General features: G+C 53.7%; 4 protein-coding genes and 1 long non-coding RNA gene across 9 annotated transcripts in view; 1 reads left to right on the top strand and 4 right to left on the bottom strand.

The window, feature by feature from the left end:
* The window catches only part of SRRT (serrate, RNA effector molecule), a 15,042-nt gene extending 8,542 nt beyond the window's left edge, over window positions 1-6,500 (bottom strand). The window contains 2 exon segments of the mRNA XM_040456021.1: window positions 5,159-5,298; window positions 5,555-6,500. Coding sequence (XP_040311955.1) covers window positions 5,159-5,280 — 122 coding nt within the window. The 5' untranslated portion in view covers window positions 5,281-5,298; window positions 5,555-6,500.
* LOC121017661 (uncharacterized) lies at window positions 3,060-5,148 on the bottom strand. Its single transcript, XR_005784843.1, has 2 exons — window positions 4,646-5,148; window positions 3,060-3,195 (listed from the first exon to the last, which is right to left on the bottom strand). It is a non-coding gene; the product is annotated as an uncharacterized LOC121017661 (long non-coding RNA).
* A 209-nt stretch (window positions 6,501-6,709) lies between the features above and the next one.
* Window positions 6,710-10,477, bottom strand: TRIP6 (thyroid hormone receptor interactor 6). 2 transcript variants are annotated; one of them, XM_040456031.1, is made up of 9 exons: window positions 10,028-10,465; window positions 9,645-9,772; window positions 9,428-9,553; window positions 8,758-9,135; window positions 8,350-8,443; window positions 8,082-8,251; window positions 7,457-7,635; window positions 7,082-7,202; window positions 6,710-6,970 (listed from the first exon to the last, which is right to left on the bottom strand). In XM_040456031.1, the coding sequence occupies exons 1-9, from the start codon at window positions 10,134-10,136 to the stop codon at window positions 6,839-6,841; spliced, it is 1,437 nt and encodes a 478-aa protein (XP_040311965.1). In that variant the 5' UTR covers window positions 10,137-10,465; the 3' UTR covers window positions 6,710-6,838. The 2 variants fall into 2 exon arrangements, with proteins under 2 accessions (XP_040311965.1, XP_040311966.1); XM_040456032.1 differs by lacking the exon at window positions 7,082-7,202 and having other exon boundaries at window positions 10,028-10,477.
* Window positions 10,478-10,611: 134 nt separating this feature from the next.
* Window positions 10,612-19,739, bottom strand: SLC12A9 (solute carrier family 12 member 9). 4 transcript variants are annotated; one of them, XM_040456017.1, is made up of 15 exons: window positions 19,606-19,738; window positions 18,963-19,116; window positions 18,601-18,823; window positions 18,240-18,374; window positions 17,659-17,790; window positions 16,909-17,217; window positions 16,187-16,294; window positions 15,943-16,054; window positions 15,230-15,387; window positions 15,036-15,118; window positions 14,742-14,866; window positions 14,418-14,610; window positions 14,073-14,247; window positions 13,710-13,856; window positions 10,963-11,852 (listed from the first exon to the last, which is right to left on the bottom strand). In XM_040456017.1, exons 3-15 carry the CDS (start codon window positions 18,779-18,781, stop codon window positions 10,963-10,965), a joined length of 2,748 nt encoding a protein of 915 aa, XP_040311951.1. In that variant the 5' UTR covers window positions 18,782-18,823; window positions 18,963-19,116; window positions 19,606-19,738. The 4 variants fall into 4 exon arrangements, with proteins under 4 accessions (XP_040311952.1, XP_040311951.1, XP_040311950.1 ...); XM_040456016.1 differs by lacking the exon at window positions 18,963-19,116 and having other exon boundaries at window positions 19,606-19,739; XM_040456018.1 differs by lacking the exons at window positions 18,963-19,116; window positions 19,606-19,738 and having other exon boundaries at window positions 10,612-11,852; window positions 18,601-18,781.
* A 91-nt stretch (window positions 19,740-19,830) lies between these two features.
* EPHB4 (EPH receptor B4) overlaps window positions 19,831-26,082 on the top strand; it is a 32,510-nt gene continuing 26,258 nt past the window's right edge. The window contains exon 1 of the mRNA XM_040456014.1: window positions 19,831-20,570. Coding sequence (XP_040311948.1) covers window positions 20,564-20,570 — 7 coding nt within the window. The 5' untranslated portion in view covers window positions 19,831-20,563. The remainder of the gene's footprint in view (window positions 20,571-26,082) is intronic.

Here is a 26,082-nt window from a genome sequence, read left to right as displayed (position 1 = left end):
GTCCTCTCTCCTGTAACCACAACATCAGTGTATCTACCTCTGGTCCCTCCCACTCCTCTACTGTCAAAGCGATCTGTCTCAAACACAGAGGTGATCAAGCCATGCCCTTCCCTGCTAAATGCCAGTATACAACACTCTTCATAACCTTGGCTCCTGCTGTCTGTCATTCCAGCCTCTCCACTAGTCACCCGCCATCTCCATCCCAACCTTAAAAAGAAAATCCTTTGTTCTAACCCAGCAGTTTTCCAACTTTTGGTCTTGAGTCCCCCATCCCCACCTTACACTCTTTAAAATTACTGTGCAGGGGCACCTGGGTGGCTCAGTCAGTTAAGCATCCAACTCTTGGTTTCGGCTCAGGTCATGATCTCACGGTTCCTGAGTCTGAGCCCTGCATCAGGCTCTGCGCTGACAGCACAGCCTCACTGGAATTCTCTGTCTCCTTCTCTTTGCCCCTTCCCCGCTCACACTCTCTCTCCCTCAAAAGTAAACAAACATTTAAAAAATAAATAACGCTACTGTGCACATCGAAGAGTTTTTCCTTATGTGGATGGCATCAATACTATACTCAAAATTAAAACAAAGGGACACCTGGGTGGCTCAGTCGGTTGAGCGTCCGACTTTGGCTCAGGTCATGATTTCACGGTTCGTGGGTTCGAGCCCCACTTCGGGCTCTATGCTGACAGCTCAGAGCCTGGAGCCTGCTTCGGGTTCTGTGCCTCCCTCTCCCTCTGCCCCTCCTCTGCTCGCTCGCACTCGCTCTCTCTCAAAAAAAACCAAAAACATTAATAAAGAAACTAAAACAAAAAATTAACACCTATTAATTGTGAAGTTACATATCAACATAAATTACATCTTTTTATGAAAATACAGCTATTTTCCAAAACAACATTTAATGAGAAAAGTGACATTGTTTTTACATTTAACAAATCTTTTCAAGGCTTGGCTTAATACAGACAGCTGGATTCTCACATTTGCTTCTACATTCAATCTACTGTAATGCATTGTTTGGTTGAAAATATGAAGAAAATCCAGCCTCACAGATAGGCAGATGGAAAAGGGAATCCTTTTAATAGTCTTCTCAAGAAACTAGGGATATTCTTTGATACTACCCAAAACTTGACAAGAGACAGTTTCTTTTATTTATTTATTATTATTTTTAATGGTTATATTTATTTTTGACACAAAGAGAGACAGAGCATGAGCAGGGGAGAGGCAGAGAAAGAGGGAGGCACAGAATCCAAAGCAGGCTCCAAGCTCTGAGCTGTCACCACAGAGCCCGACGCAGGACTCAAACTCACGAATCATGAGATCATGACCTGAGCCAAAGTTGGACGCTCAAGTGAATGAGCCACCTAGGCAGCCCCCCCTCACCTTTTTTTAAAATGTTTATTTACTTATTTTGAGAGAGAAAGAGAGCAGGTGCATGCAAGAGCAGGGGAGGGAGAGAAAGGGAAAAGAGAATCCCAAGCAGGCTCCATGCTGTCAGCACAGAGGCAGAGGAGGGGCTCAATATCACAAACTGTGAGATCATGACCTGAGCCGAAAACAAGAGTTGGACGTTTAAGGCACTTGGACAGCCAGTCGGTTAAGTAGCCCACTTAGGCTCAAGGTCATGATCTCTCTTGAGTGGTTTGTGAGCTCGAGCCCCACATCAGGCTCTCTGCTGTCGGCACAGAGCTGACTTTGGATCTTCTGTCCCCCTCTCTGCCCCTCTTCCACTCACATACTCTCTACCCCCGCCCCCTCTCAAAAACAAATGTTAAAATAAAAAAAATAAAAAGACTTGGACATTTAACTACTGAGTCACCCAGGTGTCCCACAAGGAACATTTTCTACTCTGCTACATTTAAATCCATTGTTCTATCTTGCTCTGTGAATGGATCTTGGCATATTTAATTATATGATATCAAAACATTATATTTGTTAGTATTACCACGTAGCTCATCAGAAAAGTCTTAAAGTAACGGGAGGCTGTCAAACTCACACTGGTAGATAAAAGTTTTCTAAAATTTCAATTTTCACTGCCAAGTTCCACTTCCTCACTGGCAACAAAGCTAACAATTTTCCTTGAAGTAACATAGATCCTTAATCTTTTTTCAAAAAAATGTCTCTCAAATACCCAAACAGGAATAACCACTGTCCAATAATCTTTCATTCAGGTAAAAATGACATCTCACCAAAGCAACCACACACCTGTTAGTTCAACTCCAAACTCAGCTCTTCTTTGAGATAACCACTGTACTCCTATACGCTGCATAAATGCTTCATGCAGATTTCTCATTCATCGTGTGTGTTACGGAGACACATAGACAAGAATTCAACTTAACAGAATTTAAAATTTTTACTGCTTCATCAAGGACATTAAGTGAACCTGTTTTGTTTGTGTGTTTTTTTTTTTAACTGTTTGGTGCCACTGCCTTTATTTGCACTAAGACACCAATGGTTTTTCCCCCAATACTATGAACCAACAGAGAAAATGACCATACTCCTTCAAGTTACTATGAAAAATATAGTTATAACACCACAGATCTCGAGGGTCTGTGGACCACATTTTAAGAACCACTACCCTAAAAAAACTAGACTACGGGTTCTTTTCTGCACACAATGTTATGTCCCCAACTCCAAACTATTCACTCAATCTGTGTCTGGGGAATTCTCAATCATCTTTCCAAGTCTTGCTAAGGGCCACTTTCCTGCAGCTCTCTCTGACATATAACCTCCACCTCTACTCTCCCCTCCGTTCTAAGATCTGTTCTTTCAACACTTAACCATCTTTAGGATGATCTCTTGTATACACTCAATTGCAGGGCACACCCAAGGCCATTTTGCGCCCCACTCCAAGCTCCAGACGATAAACTCTTTAATTACAACAAACACTTCCTACCTATCTTCAGAATTCAGAACAATTTTGATTTTCTTCTTTCTTAGAGAAACCAGGGAAAACAAAGAGCCACAGTCCCCCCAGCGAAGAGATACAAAGTGAATGATTTCCCGAACTGTTTTTTCAAAATGACACTGAATGACTAAATACTATTACAGTAAGTCACCTCAAGCTTTTGTTTTTTCTTTTTTTCTGGTAATGTTTCCAAATCAAGCGTCATCAACACTGATATTGCTGATTAGGTTCATGGTGTCCTTTGTATTTACAAAATTTTGCGCAGTTGCCCTTAACTTCATTAGTTTGTTTGAAATCACCTCTCTCTGGCACAAAAACAGACACATAGACCAATGGAATAGAATAGAAACCCCAGAACTAGACCCACAAACGTATGGCCAACTCATCTTTGACAAAGCAGGAAAGAACATCCAATGGAAAAAAGACAGTCTCTTTAACAAATGGTGCTGGGAGAACTGGACAGCAACATGCAGAAGGTTGAAACTAGACCACTTTCTCACACCATTCACAAAAATAAACTCAAAATGGATAAAGGACCTGAATGTGAGACAGGAAACCATCAAAACCCTAGAGGAGAAAGCAGGAAAAGACCTCTCTGACCTCAGCCGTAGCAATCTCTTACTCGACACATCCCCAAAGGCAAGGGAATTAAAAGCAAAAGTGAATTACTGGGACCTTATGAAGATAAAAAGCTTCTGCACAGCAAAGGAAACAACCAACAAAACTAAAAGGCAACCAACGGAATGGGAAAAGATATTTGCAAATGACATATCGGACAAAGGGCTAGTATCCAAAATCTATAAAGAGCTCACCAAACTCCACACCCGAAAAGCAAATAACCCAGTGAAGAAATGGGCAGAAAACATGAATAGACACTTCTCTAAAGAAGACATCCGGATGGCCAACAGGCACATGAAAAGATGTTCAGCGTCGCTCCTTATCAGGGAAATACAAATCAAAACCACACTCAGGTATCACCTCACGCCAGTCAGAGTGGCCAAAATGAACAAATCAGGAGACTATAGATGCTGGAGAGGATGTGGAGAAACGGGAACCCTCTTGCACTGTTGGTGGGAATGCAAACTGGTGCAGCCGCTCTGGAAAACAGTGTGGAGGGGTTCCTCAGAAAATTAAAAATAGACCTACCCTATGACCCAGCAATAGCACTGCTAGGAATTTACCCAAGGGATACAGGAGTACTGATGTATAGGGGCACCTGTACCCCAATGTTTATAGCAGCACTCTCAACAGTAGCCAAATTACGGAAAGAGCCTAAATGTCCATCAACTGATGAATGGATAAAGAAATTGTGGTTTATATACACAATGGAATGCTACGTGGCAATGAGAAAAAATGAAATATGGCCTTTTGTAGCAACGTGGATGGAACTGGAGAGTGTGATGCTAAGTGAAATGAGCCATACAGAGAAAGACAGATACCATATGGTTTCACTCTTATGTGGATCCTGAGAAACTTAACAGAAACCCATGGGGGAGGGGAAGAAAAAAAAAGAGGTTAGAGTGGGAGAGCCAAAGCATAAGAGACTCTTAAAAACTGAGAACAAACTGAGGGTTGATGGGGGGTGGGAGGGAGGGGAGGGTGGGTGATGGGTATTGAGGAGGGCACCTTTTGGGATGAGCACTGGGTGTTGTATGGAAACCAATTTGACAATAAATTTCATATATTATAAATAAATAAATAAATAAATAAATAAATAAATAAATAAATAAATAAATAAAATGAAATCACCTCTCTCTGTGGAAACACCTTAATGATAATTAACTCCAGAACATCCCAGAAAACTAATGACTAGCTAAGTCAAACCTAACCAACTAACCTAACCATCACTGTCCAAAGAACTCTGATTTTAGGGAAGACAACTACAAGATATTTAACCATATTTTGCCAGGGAACAGGTCTGATCTGACAACCTCTCCGAGTCAAGTCAATTAGAAAGCGTCACTTCCTTTGAATCCACACCTTTGAGGAGTAATTTACAAACAAGAAAATGCATGCATTTTAAAAACATTACTTCTTCATACTCCAACTCTTAGGTCTACTGCTTTGACCTCATATACGTTTCAAAATCGAGCCGTAGCTAGCTAGCTCTTTGGCAAACAGCGAATAGGCTGACCGACCGGAAACGGTCAAGCATAAGCGACTTCATGTGGTTCGCCCTATATAACGAATCAAGGCAATGCAACGAGGGAGGAGTGCAAAAGAATGAGATAGGGTGAGAAAACTAAGAAAAGGAAGTCTTACCGGTCATTCCAATCGTCTCCTCGACGTCTCTCATCTCTTTCGCGAGAACGGTCATAGTCGCTGCGCTCTCTTCTAAACTTGTCCCTGCGCCTTCGGTCGTACTCGTCGTCACTGTCCCCCATGGTGCGGTGTGAGGGGGCCTGGAGCCGGGACGGAGGTGGTCAGGGTGCGGAACAATGACCAGGGCAGGAAAGGACCCAGAGCTGCTCCGGGGCAGCACGCCCGCCTCCCTCCGCAAAGGCCAGCCTTCCACTGTCCCCGCCATCCCAAGCCCTCTTCCCGCGCAGGTGGACGGCTCCGACACTCGCCCCCAGGAACTCCCTGCCCACGCCCGCCCGAACCCCCTCCCTCCCGCCCGCCGCAGCCCCGACTCTCCAGGCCCCGCCCCTCCCCCACCTGGGAGCTTCGCGGCCGTTAGTCTCGCGCTCCCGCGGGCTAGTTTTCCGGGAGACCTGGGCCCGCCTCTCGCCTCGGGCGCGCGACGAGGGCGGCGCGGACGGTGAGAGGGAGACGCGAGGCTCTCAGCGAGGAGGCCGAGGAGACGAGAGGAAAAGTGGGACAGCCGGGGATGGGCGGTCGGCGCGCGCCGCTCGCGCTGCGCCTGCGTCACCGTCGGGACGGGGCCCCAACCACAAAGTAGTCCCCCGCGGCCTGAACTGGAACTTAAAGCACACAGCGAGAGGCTGGGAGCACCGCGGGATGATGGGAAGGGGCGGGGACCGGAAGTCTCGCGTGCTCTCTGGAACGAGAACTGCGCGCGGACGAGAGAAATTACGGGAGCCGAGGTGGACCAAGCGAAACCTCGGCCGGGTTGTAGAGCCTTATGGGCGTGAAGGAGCGCGTCCTTCCGTTGAGGTCGAAGGTCTTTGTCACCCGGATGTGTCCGGGGTCTGAACGAGTTCGTGTCCAGTTGTTGTCCCCCCAGCCACCCTGCTTGGGCGCCTCCTGACCTCATCGGGGCGGTTTTCTCCTCCTGGCGCAGGGCAGGGACTTGGGGAATGCAGGCGTTTAGCGGGGTGGAGCAACCATTTTAAAGCATCTCCCACCATTTTGTGCTGCAGCAGAGAACCAGGCTTTTTGCTGCCTCAGTATGCACCATATGCAAAGCCCTGTGACTGCTGTATCTCAACAGAGGCGCCCGTCTTGTAAGAGAAACCGGCAAATCTGTCTTATCCCCAACCAATGCTTGGTTGGGATAGGCTATAGGTTGAAGTCTTGATCAACAGGGGGAGTCTGGCTTGCCCCAGATTAAATGCATCACCACCCGGGAGATAACACCCAAGTCCTTGTTCAGGGAGTGGAGTGTGAGGCTTAAGAGTAGGAGATGCTGCCTCCCTGGAGCATGCCGCAGCTCACTCCCAGCACGGGGAGAGGGTGTACAGTGTAGTTGCCAAAAACCAGGACTAGGACCAAGAAGACCCAGGCTCTGACCTTGGTACTGCCATTTGGGAATCATGTCATCTGAGATCACTTCTATAAAAACGCAGGGAGGTGCAACAGTTGTGCGTGTGTTAGGCTGCTGTGAGAATCAGATGAGACGACACGCTTCAGTGGGTTTTGTAAACTCTTGAGGGATTATTATTTCATGATTGGAGGAAGAGGAGACAGCATTTGGTGACAAAGTTGTAAGGGTAGATGTCAGGGAGGGTGGGAGAATGCAGCAGGTGCTACTGGGGAGACTCAGCAGTCAGTGGTGACGGTGGCTGAGAGCTCCTGGATGCGCCAGGCACTGCAAGCCTTGCACAAGATGTGCCCATCCAGCGGGTAACAGCCCTGACACTCACCCTCGGAAGAGAGCAGCAGCCCACACTCCTGTTGAGACAGAAGCAACAGCTTTCTATCAGGCCTGGATCCCTGGGTTCTACCATATCCAGCACCCCAGACTCCAAGAACCCCCGCTTCCCCTTGCCCAGGCCCCCTGACCTCGCACTTATAACAGCCAACGTGAAAACTGCGATCCAGAGCAACGATTCGTACGGTCTCCTCCTGACCTGGCTCAGGCATGATGGCCCCACCACATACTGAGCATCGTGGGGCAAACTTCCTGGGTCAGGAGGGAACCAAGGAGGCTGTCAAGCCCCAGGGTTGGAGGGGACTAACCATGGAGCCCAGAGAAGGTAGGATACACGAGGGAACGGGAGAGACCAGGGGTATGGTCTTAGATCTTAGAAAAGAGGGTGATGTTAACAAGAAAGAGACCAGGCCAGGGGTGGGAGACCAGTGCTGGGGCATGAAGGACAAATGGGGAAGATGGGGAAGGTCAGACATCTGAGACAAAGGTGGGAGACCCAGCCTGACCTGTGGAAGTCCTCAATGCAGTGGATCTGGCTGGTGGCATCCACCGTGAAAGGGATGCCATCGAGGCCACGGTGGCACACCACACAGGTAAAGCAGCTAGGGTGGTAGGCCTTCCCCATCGCCCGTAGGATCCGGTCCAGGATGGGTTGGGAGCATGTGGAGCACTTCTCCAGGGTGGCCTAACAGGAAGGAGGGTAGGAAGTTTGGGGCTGGGGAGGCCCGCTGGCCCACCCATCTGTTTATGTAGCCCCCTGCAAGGGATTCATTGAAAAGTGGCCTTGAACAGATCTGCGTAGAAGTCCTAGCACAGCAGCCTCCCAGATAAGTGACTTAGTCTCAGCTTCAGTTTCCTTCGGTAGTCATAGGTGCTCCACAGGGGTGGCGGTGTGGGAATTTAACACATTCCCTTAACTCTAAAATAAATGTCTGGCATTTGTAAGGGACCATTGTCCTTTCCCTCCAGCAGCCAGTATTTAGCGACTTTTATAATTCCTCCCTTCTTATGTGTCAGTTTAGCGCCCCCCCTTTGAGCTGTGTACCTTTTATGGGGCTCGGGCATATGGTCCCCACCTTAGATGGAAGCCTCCTGCCTCCTGCTGTTGACACCCCCAGCCCACCTACTCACCACGTAGCAGCTCTCACAGTACGCCCTCCTCTCCACAGCATAGAAATGCTGGCCCCGAAGCTGGGCCCGGCACGTAGAACACACAAAGCAGCCGACGTGAAAGACACGGTCCAGGGCCACAACCCCAGCCCCATCCCCAACCACATCTTCTCCACAGCCGCCACACCGCCCTGGGGACAAGGAAGGACAAGGTGAGTCAGTACAGAAGAGAAAGGTAGATTCTCTGGCCCTCTGACTCCAGCCCCCTTCCCACCTCGGGTCAGCTCACCAAAGTACTCCCCTGTGGGAGGGTGGTTCATGTCGTGCACCAGCTTCTTGGTCAGCCTCTCAAGCTCCTCTTCAGGAGGCTGGCTCAGGGGGACCTGAGAGGAGGGAATCAGGGGTTCAGCCCTACCTCTAGCTCTCTGTGCTGTCAAACTTCCTGAAGGTGACCAGGCAATTCCACCCAGAAGTCTCATCTGAGAAGGTCTCAGTGCCGGGCCCAGGGGCACCCCTCCAGGAGCCAGTGAACAGCGCTAGCCCTGCCCGCTTATATTTTTTGACCGGCACAGCGTGCTCATGCAGAGCACCAACCCGACAGGCCTCTGACAACAAGGGCATTAGACACCACCCCCGCCCACCCAATCAGTATACAGTTGTCTGTGAGGACCCCAAATCCCAGTTACCCGGGACTTACCTGGGGTCCGTACCTGCCACCTCGTCCTCCTCCTCCGGCCTCCTCTTTACCCCCTGGACCTGGCTCACGGTGGCTCCTATAGCCAGCCCCCCACACTTCACCTCGGCCTGGGAGAGGAAAGTGGGGGCCCGGGAGGGCCCCGGAGGCCTGAGAGGCCCCCCGCCTTGGGGGGCCACAGCCTCTCACTGGTTGTGCCACCTTCACTTGCACGGGGAAGGCAGGACCGGCGGGGGTGCTGGCTGTAGCATAGGAGGCCGGAGTGGGACCCCCATAGGAGGACGCAGAGAGCTGTTGGGGAGGAATCGGAACACCCCCTCCATTCGGCTTCAGGGAACCTGAGCCCGTGCGGTAGGCATGGGGCTGAGGGGGCTCATAAGCCTGGGGAGAAACACAGACCGGGAGTGAGCAGACCCATTCCAGGACGCACACCTGTGGAAGCCCCCGTTTGTGTGGCCCCAAGATAACCACTGGTCTTTGACAAGGGCTCATCCTCAAGAGGTAGACAACCTGGTAGGCTCTGGTGGGCCAGCTTCTTCCACGCTCCTGTGTGTATCACTCACACAGAGAGGGCTGGGCTAGACTGAGAATCTAGAGAAGGGATCAAACTAGGGAGTGGGGAGGAGGGCAGGAGACAAGGAGCAGGGAGGGACAGGGCAGGCCAGTGGGTCACCTGCCGGTCTGACCGCCGTGGGGCATGACCACGACCTCCATCCAGTTCAGCCAGCATGCTGGTCAGCGAATCTATTTCAGCATCCAGACTTCCTGGGCGCAAGGCCCCCCTGTCTTGGGGGAGCCCCTGGGGATGAAGCAAAAGCCGGGAGAATTCAAATCACCTGTCCCGGGTGCCCACACCTCCCGCCCCCCACCCCCCAATTCCGGTTTCTCACCTGTGAGCGCTGGGGTGCTCCATGGCACCCCACCCAGGCTAGCCCCCGATCATCCGGTCCCCCTGGGGCCTGGTAACACTGCTCAGATGGGAGGGGGCAAAAATTGACCCTGGGGTGGGGCTGAAGTGCTGGGGTGAGGGAAGAGAGAGCCAAGGTGGGGATGGGGAAAGAGAGGAGGGTGACACTTCTGGAGGCCGCGCTCTAGGGTCCCTCATCTCCCCTCCCCCCCACACCTGGGGTCCAAGAAGGGAGCGGGAGGAGCAGGAACGGCAGGAAGCCGGAAGAGCTTCAGGGAAGGGGTGGCGGGGACAGGCAGGAGGCAGAAGGCAGAGGTGAGCGAGGAACGGCCAGTGGCGGCCTCAGCGGCGCTGGAGCTGCTTTACCTGCTCCGTGGGCTGGCGGCGGCCCCGGGGCACCTCGGGAGAGTGCTCTTCCCAGAGGGGCTCTGGCAGGCTCCAGCTGCTTTGGGGGGAGCCAGGTGGGCCCCGACATGGCCTGGAACAGGGGACTCCAGACAGCGATCGGCCCCCGTGTAGTCCCAAGCCTCTGGTCTTGACCCCTTCTTCCGTCCCACACCTCGTTTGGGACTCCAGGAAAGAAACTTTTTCTGGCTTTTTTTTTCCCCTTCCTCCCCAATTTTGGGGACAGCCACGCCCCCGGTGACGTCACCGCATTCCTGGGGGAGGGTCACGTGGCCCCCTAGGCCCTAAACCGCCGTCCCTCCCCCAGTCAGCCCCCTCCTGCCGAGCAGGGAGGACTTTCCACGGCAGTCTCCGGTTCTACCAGTGCCCCCAGGCTGGCGCCCCAAGTCTTGCACGTGGCCACCTCGCTGCTGGGACGCTCCAGCGCTGCTCTTTCCCACACTCCCCCATACAGATCTCTCCCTCTTCCGTCCCACCTACGAACCCCCCCCGCCCCCTCCCCCACCCCACCCCCCCCCCCCCCGCAGCAGTATTCGGCCAGCCCATAGTGTTTTGGTCTTTTATTCACGTTCAGCGGTTAGAAAAATAAAACAACAAAAACATCACAACCTCAGCGGTCTGTGAATCTGTTGGGCAAGGGGAAACTGAGGTAGCCTAGAGTCCAAGCAGAGACCCAGCCTCCATCAAGGCACCGGTGAAGGAAGGAGGCCAGTGGGGAAGACTGCTGGCTTCCTCCCCCAGCGTGGCAGGGACGGGACGCCCCAGCCCAGGATCCCCTAATACTTCCCCTGGGAAGCTCCCGTGTGTGGAGCAGGCCGGAAGGCTGCCCTTCCCCTTCACGTCCACTAACCAAGGCGGGTCGCTGGACCTGCGCACTCTGCTTCAGGACCCGGGCATCAGAGATCAGTGCAAGTGACCGGGGTGACGCCATGAATGAGCAGTGTGGGGCCCAGGTCACGGGTCAGAATCTCCAGCAGCGCCAGGTAGCGAGTGTAGCGGGCAGGATCAGCTGGCGGCCGAGGCAGGTACAGGAAAGTGAGGGCCGTGGCAGGCCCGCCCTCGCCATCCCCACCCTCAGGCCCACCGGGCCCTTCTCCTCTGCTGCGCCCCTGCTGGGCCCGAACCAGGGCGTTGGCGCTGCCTGCCAGGGCCTCTGCCTCGGCATCTCCCCGCCTGCCATTCACAAAGTCCCCTTCCTCCTCCTCCCCAGGCTCCCCAGACCCAGCCCCCTCGCCCCACACCACCTCCTGTACTTCAGCCCTGATTCTCAGCTGGCTCAGCAGTGCCCGCAGCCGCCCCTCGGCCGCCCCGGGGGCCTCTCGAGGCCCCAGGCACAAGAAGATCCGGAGCCGGGCACTGTGCCAAGCAGGCACCATGCCCAAGATGGTTGCCATCTGCAGTAGGAAAAGGCCGCACACGTCCACATAGCCGGGCCCGCCCCGGGGCCGCAGCAGGTTGAGGGGCCACACATCCACGTGATGCGGCTGGGAGGTGCCCCCAGACCCCCGGCTCAGCCGCTCAGGGGGCAGGGCCCCACAGGCCCGGGCCAGAACCACATTCTTGTTCATCTTGAGGGCGTCTGCCACCGTGGCCACATAGTCCTGGGGACTGAGAGCCCGGGGGCTCCCGGGAGCCCGGGGTGGAGGGAACAGGGTGCTCAGGGCTGGGGACCCGCCCTCCTGGGTGCCATCAGCAGCCTCGGAGAAAGCAGGGTCTGTCAGGAAGTGGTCCTGGGGTGCAGCATCATCGTAGAAACCCAGGACCAACGTGTTGGGCTTCATGCCACCTGGGGGCAGAGAGGAGGAGGTGGGAAGGAACCAACAGGAATCAGATTCACGGGCTGAGTTTACACCACGCTAATGCGCGCCCACTCGTACACGCCGGCAGCACCACACGTCAGCCATCAGGCATGGCATTCGCCTCGTGCTTGGGCTCTCCAGGCAACACTATGCACGTTTGCATAACGACTTTTCCTTTTCCCAAACGCTCTTGCATGCGTTTATTTGTTGCACCTCCGTGACTAATCTCCCCACTTAAGTGGGCAAAGTTCGCCTTAGGATTCTTCTAACTAACGAGCACTTCCGGTACTCGGCAGTAGGAGGCCTCCACTGCAAGCTTCTAGCTAGCAGCACACCTTTTTCATGATGGGAGATGAGAGTCTGAGTCTACTGGGCAGACCACACCGCCCTGAGTAGTCAGTAGTCAAGTTCGTGGGCTCCATCCCCAGGGAAACAGCACCTCAGACTCTGCTGGGGGGTGATGAGAACTGGCCCGATCTGTTTCTACTACTACTGCAAAGCCCTAATGATGGTGAGTCCAAAGCAAGATCCCTGGACAAAAAACAGCTACCATCTGCGCACTAACGAAGGGCCAGGGCCCGCTGAAAGCACTTTGTGTTTTAACTCGTGAAGCAACACCAGGAGGTAGGGGCCATTTACTCACCCCTCTCACAGGTAAGCAACCTGAGGCACAGAGCGGTGAAGTCACTTGCCCCAAGGCTCACAGCAGGTGGATACCGGGTCCACAGGCAAACACAAGGCACCCAGCAGCAGAGGCCACCCTCTAAGTCTCTGAACCCGTGTGTGAAGTGAATACAGTGCCCCAGGTTCCTGCTGACAGCTCCTGATTTTTCCATTTTTGAACCAATGTGAAACTGGATAATCTCCCCCCATCCCCCCCACCCCCGCCCTTCAACAGGGCTGAGTTTACAGAAAACTTCTGAGATCTTGTCTAAGGCTTTTCCTCATGAAACAAATGGGTGGCTCAAAATCCACCAGTAAATCAAGTTCTGCATGTCAGGAGGACTTAACTATTTCGAGGAAATCCTTCCCCTTCATTGCAATCGCTCTCCTCAGGATAAATTTCGTATAGAAGTAGTGGTCTCCTGGCACAGGTTCCCCCACAAAATGTGGGGCTGAGGAGAGACCAGACTCTCAGATGCTCCAGGGACTGTCTCATAATGCTTGCCAACAGCCCCCAAACGCTTGAACTTTAGCCAGATCTAAACGGAGAATGGAGCATGTGCCCAGAGAGGGGGCTGACACCCCCTAGGATTGAGAAAGAAGGAGGCAGTTCAGCCCAGATTTGGAGGAAGCCGGGGCGTAAGGCTGAAGGCCTTCGCACTAAGGCAGAGTAACAAGGCAGAGACTCTTCCACTGGCTCGGGAAGCTTCAGCCCCACTCACCCTCTGCATCCTCTGTGGTCTCCGGAGGCCATGTCACACCAGCCCTTCCTTCTCCACCCCCTCTAAGGCCCAGCTGAGTATACCATCTTGTCACTAGCCACATCAGCGCATAGCGGTCTTGAAGTGGGATGATTAGAAACCATCTGCCCTAGATTTGATGGAGCAGCCCCCTTGCCTCAAGTAATTCTCCCATTGTCCCCAGGAACACAGCATGCTCTTCAGAGCTTGTACCCCAACTTTTGGGTCAGAAAAAAAGAAATGTCAGTGGCACCCATCGCCAGCCCTTAAGCATCTCCTCCAGGACCTTCTCACACACCATCCGGTATCTTTGAGTTGAGCCCCGCGTCTTATCTGCACTAGACTGTGAGTCTGCAGTCTGTGGTTTACTCTGGGGGATGGTAGCGGAGATTAAAAGGGGCCACAGAGGGGGCCGAGGGGACCCGGGGAGAAGTAGCTCACCAAGGCCGGAGATCCGCAACAGATGCTGAGCTCCCTGGCGCACGGAGGGCGAGAGGGTGAGGTCCACGAAGGCCTTCACTTGGGCTCTGTCCACCAGGCTGAGCCATGCCCCGTACTGGGGCTGCACAGGGTCCGAGGGCAGGCAGTCTGCAGAGAAGGGAGGTAGTAGATGTGGGCCAAACCCATGTACCTTCTCCTCAAATCCAAATCCCAAATGGGCCAAAGAAAACAGTCTGGGCAGGGCTCGGGCTGGTTGGAAGGGTCGTCAGGGAAGAAGCATGAGGCCTCTGAACCCAAAGACCACGAAGAATGTCTGAAACGTGAGGGAGGAAGAGGCTGGGAAGGGAATAGAGGGCCACTCACCAAGGTCTCCCAGGGTGACGTGGCCCAGGACATAGAGGCCCCCCTTCTTGAGCTGGTTGGCCAACCGCAGCAGAGGCAGGGCGCCCCGGGGGTTCCCCACCAGTAGCAGCAGCTGGGGCCGCCAGAACTTCACGTGGTCCTTCCGGACATCCAGCCGGAGCAGGTATTTACGTACCTGGGACCAGGGGTGAGGTGCGGAGAGGAAGGGCTCAAGAGGGCAGCCCCCACTCACCACCTCTCGGACAAGAACCCTGATTCCGGCCACGGCAGAAGGAGGCCTACTTGGAGCGGGATGGGGATCCCAGAGTGCCTCCCCCCTCCCTACCCTCCTCCAAGCCCCCCAACCTGGTGGAAAAGCAAGGCCTGGCTGACGTAGCCCCAGCTACTGGGGCCTCCTCGAGCAGTGAGCAGGGCGGAAAGAAGGCCCATGAGAAGCAGTGAGCCGCCGGCGGCCCCGGGGCTGATGAGGAACATCATGAGCAGACAGGAGGCCACCCCCAGCAAGCAGGTGTGCCAGGAGAACAGGCTGAAGGTGGGGCTGGGGTGGGGGAGAGAAGGGAGGGCATCAGGGCCTGCCATGGCCTCCATCTCCAACCTCGGTCCCCTGGACTGAGCCCTTCCCACGCCTCCCCCCTGGTCTCTGAGGACACAGGCCACTGCTCCACTCACCGGAAGTTAGGGGCCGAGGCCCACTCCAGGCTCAGACAGGACAGGTCCACCGCAGCATAGGCCACCAAGTAGAAGACGGTGACCACAGCGGCCAGCGTGTTCAGCTTCCCAGCCAAGAGCACCAGCTACACAAGGACCGAGAGGCTGGGCATGCACGCACCCCCCCCACCAAATGCCAATGCATCCTGCCTTTTCGTTCACTCTCCCAGCCCAAGCCCAAGCCCCTCCTGGTCCTGGGAACAGAACCAGAAGGAGCCCAGGGGAAGGGGAAGGACAGCCGGAAAGAAGGCTTACCTGCACTAGGCCCCAAGAATAGAGCACAGCCCCCCAGGGGTTCCCTGTTCGGGACACGACCTTGGCCGGCGCCAAGATCACTCCTGTGCAAACAGAAACACCGTGGCGGACACATCAGCCCAGGGCCAAGCGGAGAGAGAGACAGACACGGGAGGGTGTGCTCAGAGCCGGGCGAGGAGCAGGGGGCGGCGCACCAAAGAGGTCATCTTGAGCCAGAGCGTGGAGGATGCGGGAGGCCCCGATGAGGGAGCTCATGGAGGCCGAGAGCGATGTGGCGTAGATACCAATCAGCACCAGTGGGGGCCACAGGCTGATGGCGCGAAAGAACCCATAGTCCTCCTGCAGCAAGGTCCTGGCGGGAGGGAAAGGAGGATGCAGATAACACAGGTGCATCTAGGGCCTCCGTGAGCAAAGTGCTCTGACTCTTCGTGAGGTCAAGAACTGGGTATTCCTGGGGATTCTCAACTGACCCAGGCTCAAAGGCCATTGTAATACATCATGTGTGCCCGGAGGGGAAAGACATGGTATTCACTGGTTGATCTTTGGGCTGCTTTGGATTTAATCACGTGGTGGACATTCCCAACGGTGTATGCACAAGAAACCAAATATTTATGGAAATACGCATCGAGAAGCAGCTATCCCCCATCCCCCAAAACCAAGTGCTTACAACAGTCCCAGGGACACAGCAAACTCTGGCTACAGGCTGGCTACCACCAATTACCCGGCTGTCCCCATCAGCGGCGGCCGCTCCTTCTCTCTCCCAGAGGGAGAAACAGTCTCCGTTTTCCCTGCACCCCAACAATGGGGGTACCTGCCCCCCCTCGGCCTGTGCTTCCCTTGGTGATCCAAGGGTGGCAACCTTGTTCTGCGGCCCCATTCCACCCCCCTCAAGGGCCAGGCCAGGCACCTGTCACAGGTGAAGCTGGAGAGGAAGAAAAGCAGGGTGTAGATGAAGAAGGTGTAGGCGACAGCGACAATGGTGCCCAGGGGAATGGCCCGGCTGGGGTCCTTCAGCTCCCCTGGAGAGAGAGGGGCAGAAGGGGAGACATCAGCCATCTACCATCCCTTACATTCCTGAGCCCTCAGCGCTCCCACCAGGGCACAGGGTGGCAGCCCTACACCCCCAGGGGGCAGCAGGCAGGGACCCTCACCTGACATGTTGGCCCCCGCCATGATGCCCGTGCAGCCATTAAAAAGGACAGCAAAGACGCTGGCGAAGTTCATCATGGCCCCCGTGGTATAGTCCTTGGAGTAACCAGCTGAGAGATGGTTCCCAGGGAGGGGAAGGCGTCAGTACCCCTCATAGGGACCCAGGCATGTTGGCCCCGCCACCTTCTCCTCACCTGTCACAAACAGCCCACCCCAAGACCCCAGCCCTGACCCATCACAGCTCCTGGCTCAGCTGGCCTCATCACTCCCCCCCCCACTCTCCTCACTCCTCCCTCTACACCTTTGCCGTTGCCCCTTCCTGAGACACCGTCCCTCTCGCTCCTACCTGAATTCCCCAATACACCTCGGGCCACCTCCCAGCTCTCCCTGCTCGCCCCCAGACCTCCTCCCAACTCCTCTCCTGATTCCCATCTATTTGAACCACTTTGGTTTTACTGTGCTGTTTAATTGTTTCCTGAATGCACATTTTATCTTTCCAACTAAAAAAAGTTCCTCTAAGGCAGGAACGGTCTCGTGGTCACTCTCACGCCCCACTGGGCCAAGCATACTAGACAGATCCTGAATAATCTGCGCTGTTCTGAGATCTGCCCTCCTGCCCCTGATTCTCTCTGGCATCTGTTCTCATCCAGGGCTTCCAAGGGCCTGCCTCCCCCCACATGCTTGCTCCTTGTCCTGAGAACCGTCACCCCTGTACCCAGCTCACCACCCAAGTTGGCCTTCAGGGTGCTGCTGTTGAAGCCAGTGAAGTGGCCAACCTGGGGCGGCAGGGAGGAGCCATTGGGGCCAGGCCGAGGGGTCAAGGGGATGCTCCTGGGTCCCACAGCCACAAAGCTGACCAGCACAGAGGCCAGGGATCCAGAGACCAGCAGGAATGTGAGGAAGGAGGCTCGGGCATAGAGGCCAGCCCCCAGTGTGCAGACCCCACCCACAAGGCCCAGCAGCAGGGAGCCATAGAGCAGGTTCCAGCCGTAGCCCTGGGGCAGGACCTGAAGCCCACTGGACCTTGCGGAGTCTACAAAGAGGAAGGAACAGGGTTAGAAGACAAGACTCCCCAGGAGAGATCCCACCCATGAATCAAAGCAGGAACAGACCCCCTCTTTGGCCCACCTCCCTACTCATCCAGGGCTTCCAAGGGCCTGCCTCCAACACTATCCCCAGACACTATCTTTCCCACCTCCCTACTCAACTGTACCCCAGCATCTTACCCCTCCCTGGTAGATACCACCAATCTTGCTCTGTTGAATTTAGGGGTATTAGCCTGGCCTCTCCAACTAGATGGTAAGCTGCCTGTGGGCCAGGACAATCTCTCAGATGTCTAAGGCTGGGAACATAGTAGGAGCTCAAGAAAGCCAAACTAATAGACCACTTTGCCCCTCTTCTAGAGAGGCCTCTCACCCTCGTGATCCCCGAATCCCAGACCCCGCAAACCCACAGAGCTCCCTGGCACACAGACCAGCCCCGAAGACATCTAGCACGGCCTCCACCAGCCCCAGCAGGGAGACAGCACAGCCACAGACGTTAGCCAGGTAGAACATGAGGCCGATGCTGCCCCCAACCTCAGGCCCCAGGGTACGGCTGATCATGACTAAAAGTGGAAGCAGGGGGTGAGTGTTAAGGGAAAAGAAAGTGAAATGGAGCAGGAGGAAGGGTCCGGGCACAAAGCACACTGCAGCCCTGTCTCCCGGCACACACTGGGATTGTCCCCAGCGTTAATCTGTCCAGAGCGGTCACACCCAAGCCACGTGGCTTTGCAGTGCGCCACTAATACTCTTGAACTCCGGTTTCCTCATCTGGAAAATGAACTATCTAATTGACAAGACTGTTGGGGGAATCAAAAGGACGGCTGGGAAGACACCTGATAGACTGGAGAGTAGCAGTAAGATACGTGGAAAGGCCATGTTGGTCACCTTCCCCATATCAGCCCACCTGCTGAACATGCATTAGAACCTGCCTCCCTCTCGCCCTGCCCTTGCCCCTCCTCCTCCCTACAAGACAGAAGAGCCCAGACCCCAGTCCATCAACATTGGAGGATACAGTAGGCTCCACCCCCCCGCACAGCTCCGTTGGTGGCGATGGCACAGACAGAGAGGACGGTGAGCGCCAGGATGAAGTAGGCAACCAGGAGCATGGCCAAAGCCTGCAGCAGCCCAGCATGGCCCACCACGAACCCTGGGACAGGAGTGGCAAAGCAGGTCAGAAGGTGGCTCATGCGTCCCCACACCACACTGGTCATCAGTTACCTCCAGGGCAGAGCTCAACACAGGGCCATGGGGAGCCCTCTCCCCAAGCCTCCCATCCATCTACTTCTCCCGGGACCCTTCCCCAAACTCTTCCCAGTCCCACCCCTCCCCCACCCCCCCCTGCACCCCAGAGCAAGCCCCACCACCCCACTTACCAATTCTCAAAAAGACAACTATACTGAACATGGACAGGACCGTGGGCACCACCACACCCAGGAAGGTGGAGAGCTTCCGGGCAGATGCCCCTCCAGGACCCCCGGCCCCATTGGCAGAGAAGGCAACCCCCTCATCTCCCAGGAGCCGGTAGGCCAGCAGAGGAGAATTCTCGCTGGCCATGGTGGAGAGCAGACAGAAGATGCCACCAATGGGTTATGAGGCCTGCAAAAGACAGTGTTACTTAATGGAAAGCAGCTCCACGGAGCCCCTCAAAAACACCTCTAACCGAACACCTGGAAACCTCCCCAAAAGGAAGAGCTTCAAGAAACACACACACACACACACACACACACTCACTCACCAGCAACTCAGAGTTCCTGGGGAGCAGACTGGTCCTTGCCACTTCCCTGGGCAATGGCAGATTCCACACCCTCAGCATTTGGGCACCAAGTCCCCTCCCAGCTCCTGGGGGCCACCCTTCCCCCAAATCCGGAAGACTAGGGATGGCAATTGTTCTGGGAAGAGGCAAAGATACTCTCCCTTTTCAACTAACTAGCACTATAAGAGGAAACAAATCCCCCAAAAGGGAAGTGAGTTACCGGCAGGAAGCCCTCCTCACCCCCTCCTCCGAAGTCCTGAGCTGTCCCCATCCTAACTCCCCCAAGCAATCACCTCACCTAAGGCAAAGAGAAATCTCCAAATCTCCCATTGCCCCGCCCTCCATCAATCCTCTCCTTCAACCCATTTCAAACGAGCTCCTCTCCCCCCAGCCTCACCAGATTCCTCCCACCCACACAAGGCGCCCTCCAAACTCGACCAACCCAAACACACCCCTCGACTACCAAAACAAAGACACAGGCCAGCAACACAAGGTGGGTCTTCCTCCCCGCCCCGACACCGGTTCCTGCCCACTTTCTCCCGGGGCCGGTTGGAGGGGGCCGAGATCCGCGGCTCCCGGGCCAGGCGCATCCCCACAGCCCGAGTGTGGCGGGGCGCTCACTCACCCGCCCGGAGGACGCAGCCGCCCGGGGGAGGGGGGGATCCCCGAGAGCCGGAGGGGTCGGCTACGGGCCGAGGGGGCGCGGGTGCCGGAAAAGCCAGCTGCAGCTACCGGGATGCCAGGCCCGGAGCCCGCCCCCCCCCCAGCCCGCGCGCCCCATTGGTCCCGGCGCCCAGCCCCGCCCCGTGGGCGCGCCCCCGGGGAAGCCCCTCCCCCCTCGGGCGCCGGGGGCCGGCGCTGCTCCCGCTCCACACGCGCCTGGGATACTGCCCTGGGTCGCCCCTCAGGGATGCGTCTCCGGCAAGGTGTAGGCCACGGCCCCTAAAGCGGCCCATCACCCCCGTGCAAACAGGCACCCTTTATAAGGGCGGGAGCCCACTCCGAGCTCGCGGAGACGCCCGGAGGCGCCACCACGGAAAGGGGCGTGCGGCGACGGCGGAAGACAGCTGCAGGTGGGCGGGGATGTGACACCTGGCCCAGGTGCGTCGCCGGGAATGCGGGGCCGCGTCGCTCGGCGCCTTCCGGAGTCCTATTCCTCCGGCCTCTCGAATCCCTGGAATGTCTCTGGATACGGGCCTCAGCCCTCACCCCCGCGGAGACCCGCCCCTCACGCCTGGTCCATCCCAACCTGCTGCGCTCTCCGCGTCCGCCATCGGAGGGAGCCATCGGCCGCTGGTCCGGGAGAGCCCTGGCTGCGCCGGCCACCGTCGGTCCGCAAGGTCCTCCTGCCGCCTTCCAGCCTCCCTGCAAGGTGTCGTCCCCTCTAACAGACATGACAGGACTTGTGAACCTCCGGGAGATGGGACCTCCTCCCCTCCTCACTCTTTACAGTTACCATCAACAGTAGCACCACCTGGTAACGTTTCCTCATCTATAAAACAGGGATTAAATAGAGCCCTGCCTGCACGAGGTTGCTGCGAGAGGGTTGGATGAACTGACCGACACTCGAAAACAATGCCGAAATGTTCCGTAAGTTATTTGCACGTCGTGCTACGTTATATATGCATAAGCACTCTGTGAGGTAAGTACTTCTTAGGGAAGCTGAAGCTGGGAGAGCTTTCGTAATCACTTGCTAAACTTTGACATAGTCCTTTGTGGCTCAGGAAATGAACAGCGCTTTTAGGGTCACTGGCCTTTGGCTATAGATTCTCTGCAACATGTCCCTAGGAGAGGAACGGGCTTAAAGCAGCCCAAAGGTTGGCTTTGCCAGGGAGAGGTCTCATGAGCAACTGAACTGTGGCATCTTCAGTGGTCATCGCTGCTAACCATAACAGAGTTTGGCTCGTGGGTCTCTCCAGCACCATCCTGTTGCAATTTTTGATGATTTCAATATCCGTACTGATGAGACTTCCAATATCCGGGCGTGGCAGTTGCTTGAACACAGATCTGCATAGATCTCACGCTCCACGTGGCTGTGCCCAGATGTTGTCCTTGCCAGTAAATAACTGCAGGCCCTCCATCTTTCCATTCACCTTTTCTGGTATGCCTCCTAAGGGGGGGGGGGGGAATTAATCTGACACTTGTTAAAATGGTAAGGAAGACTTTATTCAGGACCATTCCAGTAGGTGTCAGAACTGTCACAATAGGGGAGAGAGTTGGGGCTCTACAGCAAAGGCAGCTGGGCATTTCTAGCCAACAAGCAGAACGAGGGAGTCAGCGATGGGAAATTACAAAGAGCATGGGGGGGTTCTAGCTAAACAGACTTAGGATTCTTGCTGAAGGCAGGCCAGGGTGATCAGATATCAAGTATCAAGGGTGGGAAGATTCCCCCTAAACTAGGCCAGGCGAGGCAGGCCCAGCAAGGATGGGGGCCAAGTCTAAAGAGGGCTCAGCTCAGGGAAGCCTGACTGAAGTTTGGTCAAGGAAAGGGTCTTTGTCATGCCTTGACCCCAACAATCCTCCACCTCACTGCACCCCAATCCACTGATCCTGCCCTCTTCCCAGTCCCCCACTCACTTCCCTTCTTATCCAGCTTAAAGTTCATGGTCAGTGAAAAGCTCTCCCTTGTCCCTCTCGCACTTTATTAACCTCCTGGCAAAACCACAGCCCAGGTAAATGCAACTCCCCGTGCAGCTTGAACCTGCCCAAGCAGCTAAATGTGGCTGAAGAAAACATCCAACTATGGGAGCTCATCTCAAATTCATGACCATGAACCTCAAGTGTGCCCTCATGCTGCCCAGCACTCAGATGAGATTTCTCTAGTCTAGTCACTCTCCTGCACTCCTAGAGGACTTATATCCTCACCCCTCTCTGTCCAACCCTCTGTGCTTCCTGTACAGCTCCTCAGCACCATCTCACTTCCCAATTCGGCGAGAAAACAGAAGCCACCAAGAGACTAAAAGCTCCTAATCCACCACTACGCTCCGCTGTGCCCTCCTCCTGTCACTAGTGATGAACTCATCATGCTCCCAGCTAAGGTCAACCCGCCACTACATCCCATTTCATCATCTTGTTTTCTCTTTTCATTGGCTCATTCCCACAGATATACAAATATGCTTTTTTTCCCCGTCTTGTCTTAAAAAGGAAAAAAAAATCTTTTTTGAATACACTGTACTCCCCCATTATCGCTCCATTTCTTTGTTGTTCTATATAGCAAAACTCCTTAAACAAGTTGTCTATACTAGCTGTTTCCAATCCCTCCTCACATTTATTACTTTTTTAATTTTTTTTTATTGTTGAGAGAGAGAGAGCAGGGGAGGGGCAGAGAGAGGGGGGCAGAGGATCCAAAGTGAGCTCTGCACTGACAGCAGAGCCTGATGTGGGGCTTGAACTCACGAGCCGAGCCATGAGATCATGACCTGAGCCAAAGTCGGACACTTAGCCCTAAGCCACCCAGGCTCCCTCTCACATTTTTTTCTTTTAATGTTTTTTTAATATTTATTTATTTTTGAGAGAGAGAGAGAGAGAGCAGGGGAGGGGCAGAGAGAGAGGGAGACACAGAATCCGAAGCAGCTCCAGGCTCTGAGCTGTCAGCACAGAGCTTGACATGGGCTCCAACCCACAAACTGAGAGATCCTGACCTCAGCCAAAGTGGGAAGCCCAACCTACCCAGCCACCCAGGCGCCCCTAGTGGATTTAAAAAGAAATGTGAAGATGGGATGCCTGGGTGGCTGGGTAGGTTGGACATGCGACTTTGGCTCAGGTCAGGATCTCTCAGTTTGTGGGGTTGAGCCCTGCGTCCAGCTCTGTGCTGCCAGCTCAGAGCCTAGAGCCTGCTTCGGATTCTGTGTTTCCCTCTCTCTCTGCCCCTCCCCTGCTCGTGCTCTGTCTCTCTCTCTCAAAAATAAACATTAAATATAAATAAATAGATAATAAAAGTAATAAAATAATAACAACAAACCCACTAAATTTAGGCTTTTGCCCCTCAGCAAAAACAAAACTGCCCATCAAGTCACCTGTGACTTCCACTCTGTCAATCCAAGGATTGCTGCTTAGTCCTCATTTTACTAAACCGTCATCAGTTGACATGCAGGCATACCTCGTTTTATTGCCCCTTGCTTTATTGCACCTCACAGATACTGCATTTTTTTTATACATTGAAGGTTTGTGGCAGCCCTACATGGAACCAGTCTTTTGGCACCATTTTTCCAATAGTATTTGCTCACTTCATGCCTGTCACATTTCGGTAATGCTCACAGTATTTCAAACTTCTTCATTATTTTTATATTTGTTAGGGTGATCTGTGGTCAGTGGTTGCAACTCACTGAAAGCTCAGATGGTCAGCAGTTTTAAACAATGAAGTCTTTTTTAATTGGGGTGTGTACATGGATTTTAGACATAATGCTGTTTCACACTTAATAGATTACAGTGCAGTGTACCCGTGGCTTTTATGAGCACTGGGGACCAAACAATTCATTTGACAGGCTTTCTTGTGATATTCACTTTAATTGCAGTGGTCCAGAACCAAACCTGTACTATCTCTGAGGTATGTCTGCATTTGATTACCATCTTCTCCTCCACCACTTTCCTCTTCTTCTAGGAGACCACACTCACGCATTTCCTCCTGCTCGGTCTCTTTGGCTTCCTCCTCTCTTATCTTAACTCTGGAGCATTCCTAGATGTTGGAGGCACAGCCACAAGGCACTGTGGACTGGAGACTCCACCAAAGACCAGAAGCTCGGTCCTCAGACTTCTTTTCACCATTTACACTCACTCCCTCAGTGACCACTTCTAGTCTCAATGTCTTTTTTTTTTTTTAATTTTTTTTTCAACGTTTATTTATTTTTGGGACAGAGAGAGACAGAGCATGAACAGGGGAGGGGCAGAGAGAGAGGGAGACACAGAATCAGAAACAGGCTCCAGGCTCTGAGCCATCAGCCCAGAGCCCGACGCGGGGCTCGAACTCACGGACCGCGAGATTGTGACCTGGCTGAAGTCGGACGCTTAACTGACTGCGCCACCCAGGCTCCCCTAGTCTCAATGTCTTAAATACCATCACTATGATGGTGTAGCAAGGGTGTATCTCCAGCCCAGATCTGAGCTCCACACTGTATGTCCAACAACACACTGACATCTCCACTTGGACTTCAAACAGGCAGCTCAAACTCTGTATATTCCAAAATCAAACGCCTAAACTTCCTCCCACAACCTACTCCTGTTATGGTCTTCCCACCTTTCCATTTGCTTAGGTAAGAAACCTTGGGGTTATGCCTTCTCTCACATCCCACATCCAACCCATCAGCAATTCCTTTTGCCCCTACTTTTAAAATACTACCAGTGTCCAACCACATGTTATCACCCTACTCCAAGCCACCATCATCTCTTAACCTGCATTATGGCAACACCCCCCCTAACTGGTTTCCTGTTTCTGCCCTTGTTCCTGCAGTCTATTCTCAAAAGAGCAGTTAGAAGGATGCTGTTAAGGGGGCACCTGGGAAGCTCAGTCAGTAGAATGCACGACTCAATCTCCGGGTTGTAAGTTTGAGTCCCATGTTGGGTGTGGAAATTACTTAAAAATAAAATCTTTTTTTTTTTTTTTTTTTTTAAAGGATGCTATTAAAGCAAGAATCAGTTCGTGATGCTTCTGTTTTCAAAACTCTCCAATAGGGGCGCCTGGGTGGCGCAGTCGGTTGAGCGTCCGACTTCAGCCAGGTCACGATCTCGCGGTCCGGGAGTTCGAGCCCTGCGTCGGGTTTTTTGCTGACAGCTCAGAGCCTGGAGCCTGCTTCCGATTCTGTGTCTCCCTCTCTCTCTGCCCCTTCCCCGTTTATGCTCTGTCTCTCTCTGTCCCAAAAATAAATAAACGTTGGGAAAAACAAAAAACAAAAAACAAAAAAACTCTCCAATAGTGACACCTGGGTGGCTCAGTCGGTTAAGGCTTCCACTCCTAGTTTGGGCTCAGGTCGTGATCTTAAGATTTGTGAGTTCAAGCCCTGCATGGGGCTCTGCTCTGATGGCTCAAAGCCTGCTTAAGATTCTCTCTCTCAACATAAACTAAAAAATAATAATAATAAAAATAAAAAATAATCCTCCAATAGTTTCCTATTTTTGCCATTGTAAAAGACAAAAGCTTTAATAATTAGGATAACATACTTAACTCATGATTCATCAACTATAGTCCTACTACAAAGTTTATGCCCATTGCCTTAGTGTAAATGTTAATAGTGTTCCTTTGGCTCAGAATTGAGCCGGAGTGGTCTATGTATTTAATGGCCACTCTATCCCTGTAGCCCTACCCAATCTGCATCCCACCCCACTCTCCTCATCTCCTTGCCCAGCCTCCAAGAACGCACAGTGGCCCACAGGGCATGAGCTTCCTTGGTGTTCTGGACGCAAATTTTGACGTCTTCTTGAAATCTCCTCCACCAATCTCATTTAAATTTTTTTTTTCAACATTTATTTATTTTTTGGGACAGAGAGAGACAGAGCATGAACGGGGGAGGGGCAGAGAGAGAGGGAGACACAGAATCCGAAACAGGCTCCAGGCTCTGAGCCATCAGCCCAGAGCCCGACGCGGGGCTCGAACTCCCGGACCGCGAGATCGTGACCTGGCTGAAGTCGGACGCTTAACCGACTGCGACACCCAGGCGCCCCTCCACCAATCTCATTTAAATTGAACCACACCCTTCATCCCATCCCCGTTTTTTTTTTCTCCATTGCACTAACACCATCTAATATACGTCATATATTTGTTTATCTTGTTCACTGCCTGCCTAGTTCCAAAAAAAAGTCAAGCTCCGCGAAACAGGAACTTTTGTTTTCTTCGCTACTGTAGCTCTGCCGCTTTATTAGACTGCTAGACAGTCGCCTGCACGGGTTGGGAAACTTGCTCCTCACGTGACTGCACCGGGCGCCACCCGCCTGCTGGGAAGGGAAGATGGCTGCGCCCAGGGTGGCCTCAGAGAGAGGGCAACCAACGAGAGGGCGTCGGCTCGCTAGAGCGTCCACGCCTCGCCTAAGTCGGCGGTTGCGTCCTGGGAAGGCGCGAATTCGGGGACTAAGTGCTGGTTCTCCTCCCCACCTTTTTTTTTTTTTTTTTTTT

This window comes from Herpailurus yagouaroundi, unplaced genomic scaffold (assembly GCF_014898765.1).
Source record: "Herpailurus yagouaroundi ecotype Mexico unplaced genomic scaffold, PumYag 216, whole genome shotgun sequence".
Taxonomy (NCBI): Eukaryota; Metazoa; Chordata; class Mammalia; order Carnivora; family Felidae; genus Herpailurus; species Herpailurus yagouaroundi.
Note: the sequence above shows the minus strand (reverse complement) of the source record. Positions and strands in the feature narration are given on the sequence as shown.

Excerpts from the sequence above, each read along its gene's own strand:
- TRIP6 (XM_040456031.1), bottom strand. The coding sequence starts at position 10,136 with ATGTCGGGGCCCACCTGGCTCCCCCCAAAGCAGCTGGAGCCTGCCAGA. Across the intron at positions 8,444-8,757 it reads GTGGCAGGTACGGACCCCAG|GTCCCCCTGAGCCAGCCTCC; the intron begins GTAAGTCCCGGG and ends CCCTCCTCTCAG. Across the intron at positions 6,971-7,081 it reads TTGGCTGTTATAAGTGCGAG|GAGTGTGGGCTGCTGCTCTC; the intron begins GTCAGGGGGCCT and ends CTGTCTCAACAG.
- SLC12A9 (XM_040456016.1), bottom strand. The coding sequence starts at position 18,781 with ATGGCCAGCGAGAATTCTCCTCTGCTGGCCTACCGGCTCCTGGGAGAT. Across the intron at positions 16,055-16,186 it reads GGCGGGGGCCAACATGTCAG|GGGAGCTGAAGGACCCCAGC; the intron begins GTGAGGGTCCCT and ends CTCTCTCTCCAG. Across the intron at positions 14,248-14,417 it reads AGGCCTTGCTTTTCCACCAG|GTACGTAAATACCTGCTCCG; the intron begins GTTGGGGGGCTT and ends CCCTGGTCCCAG.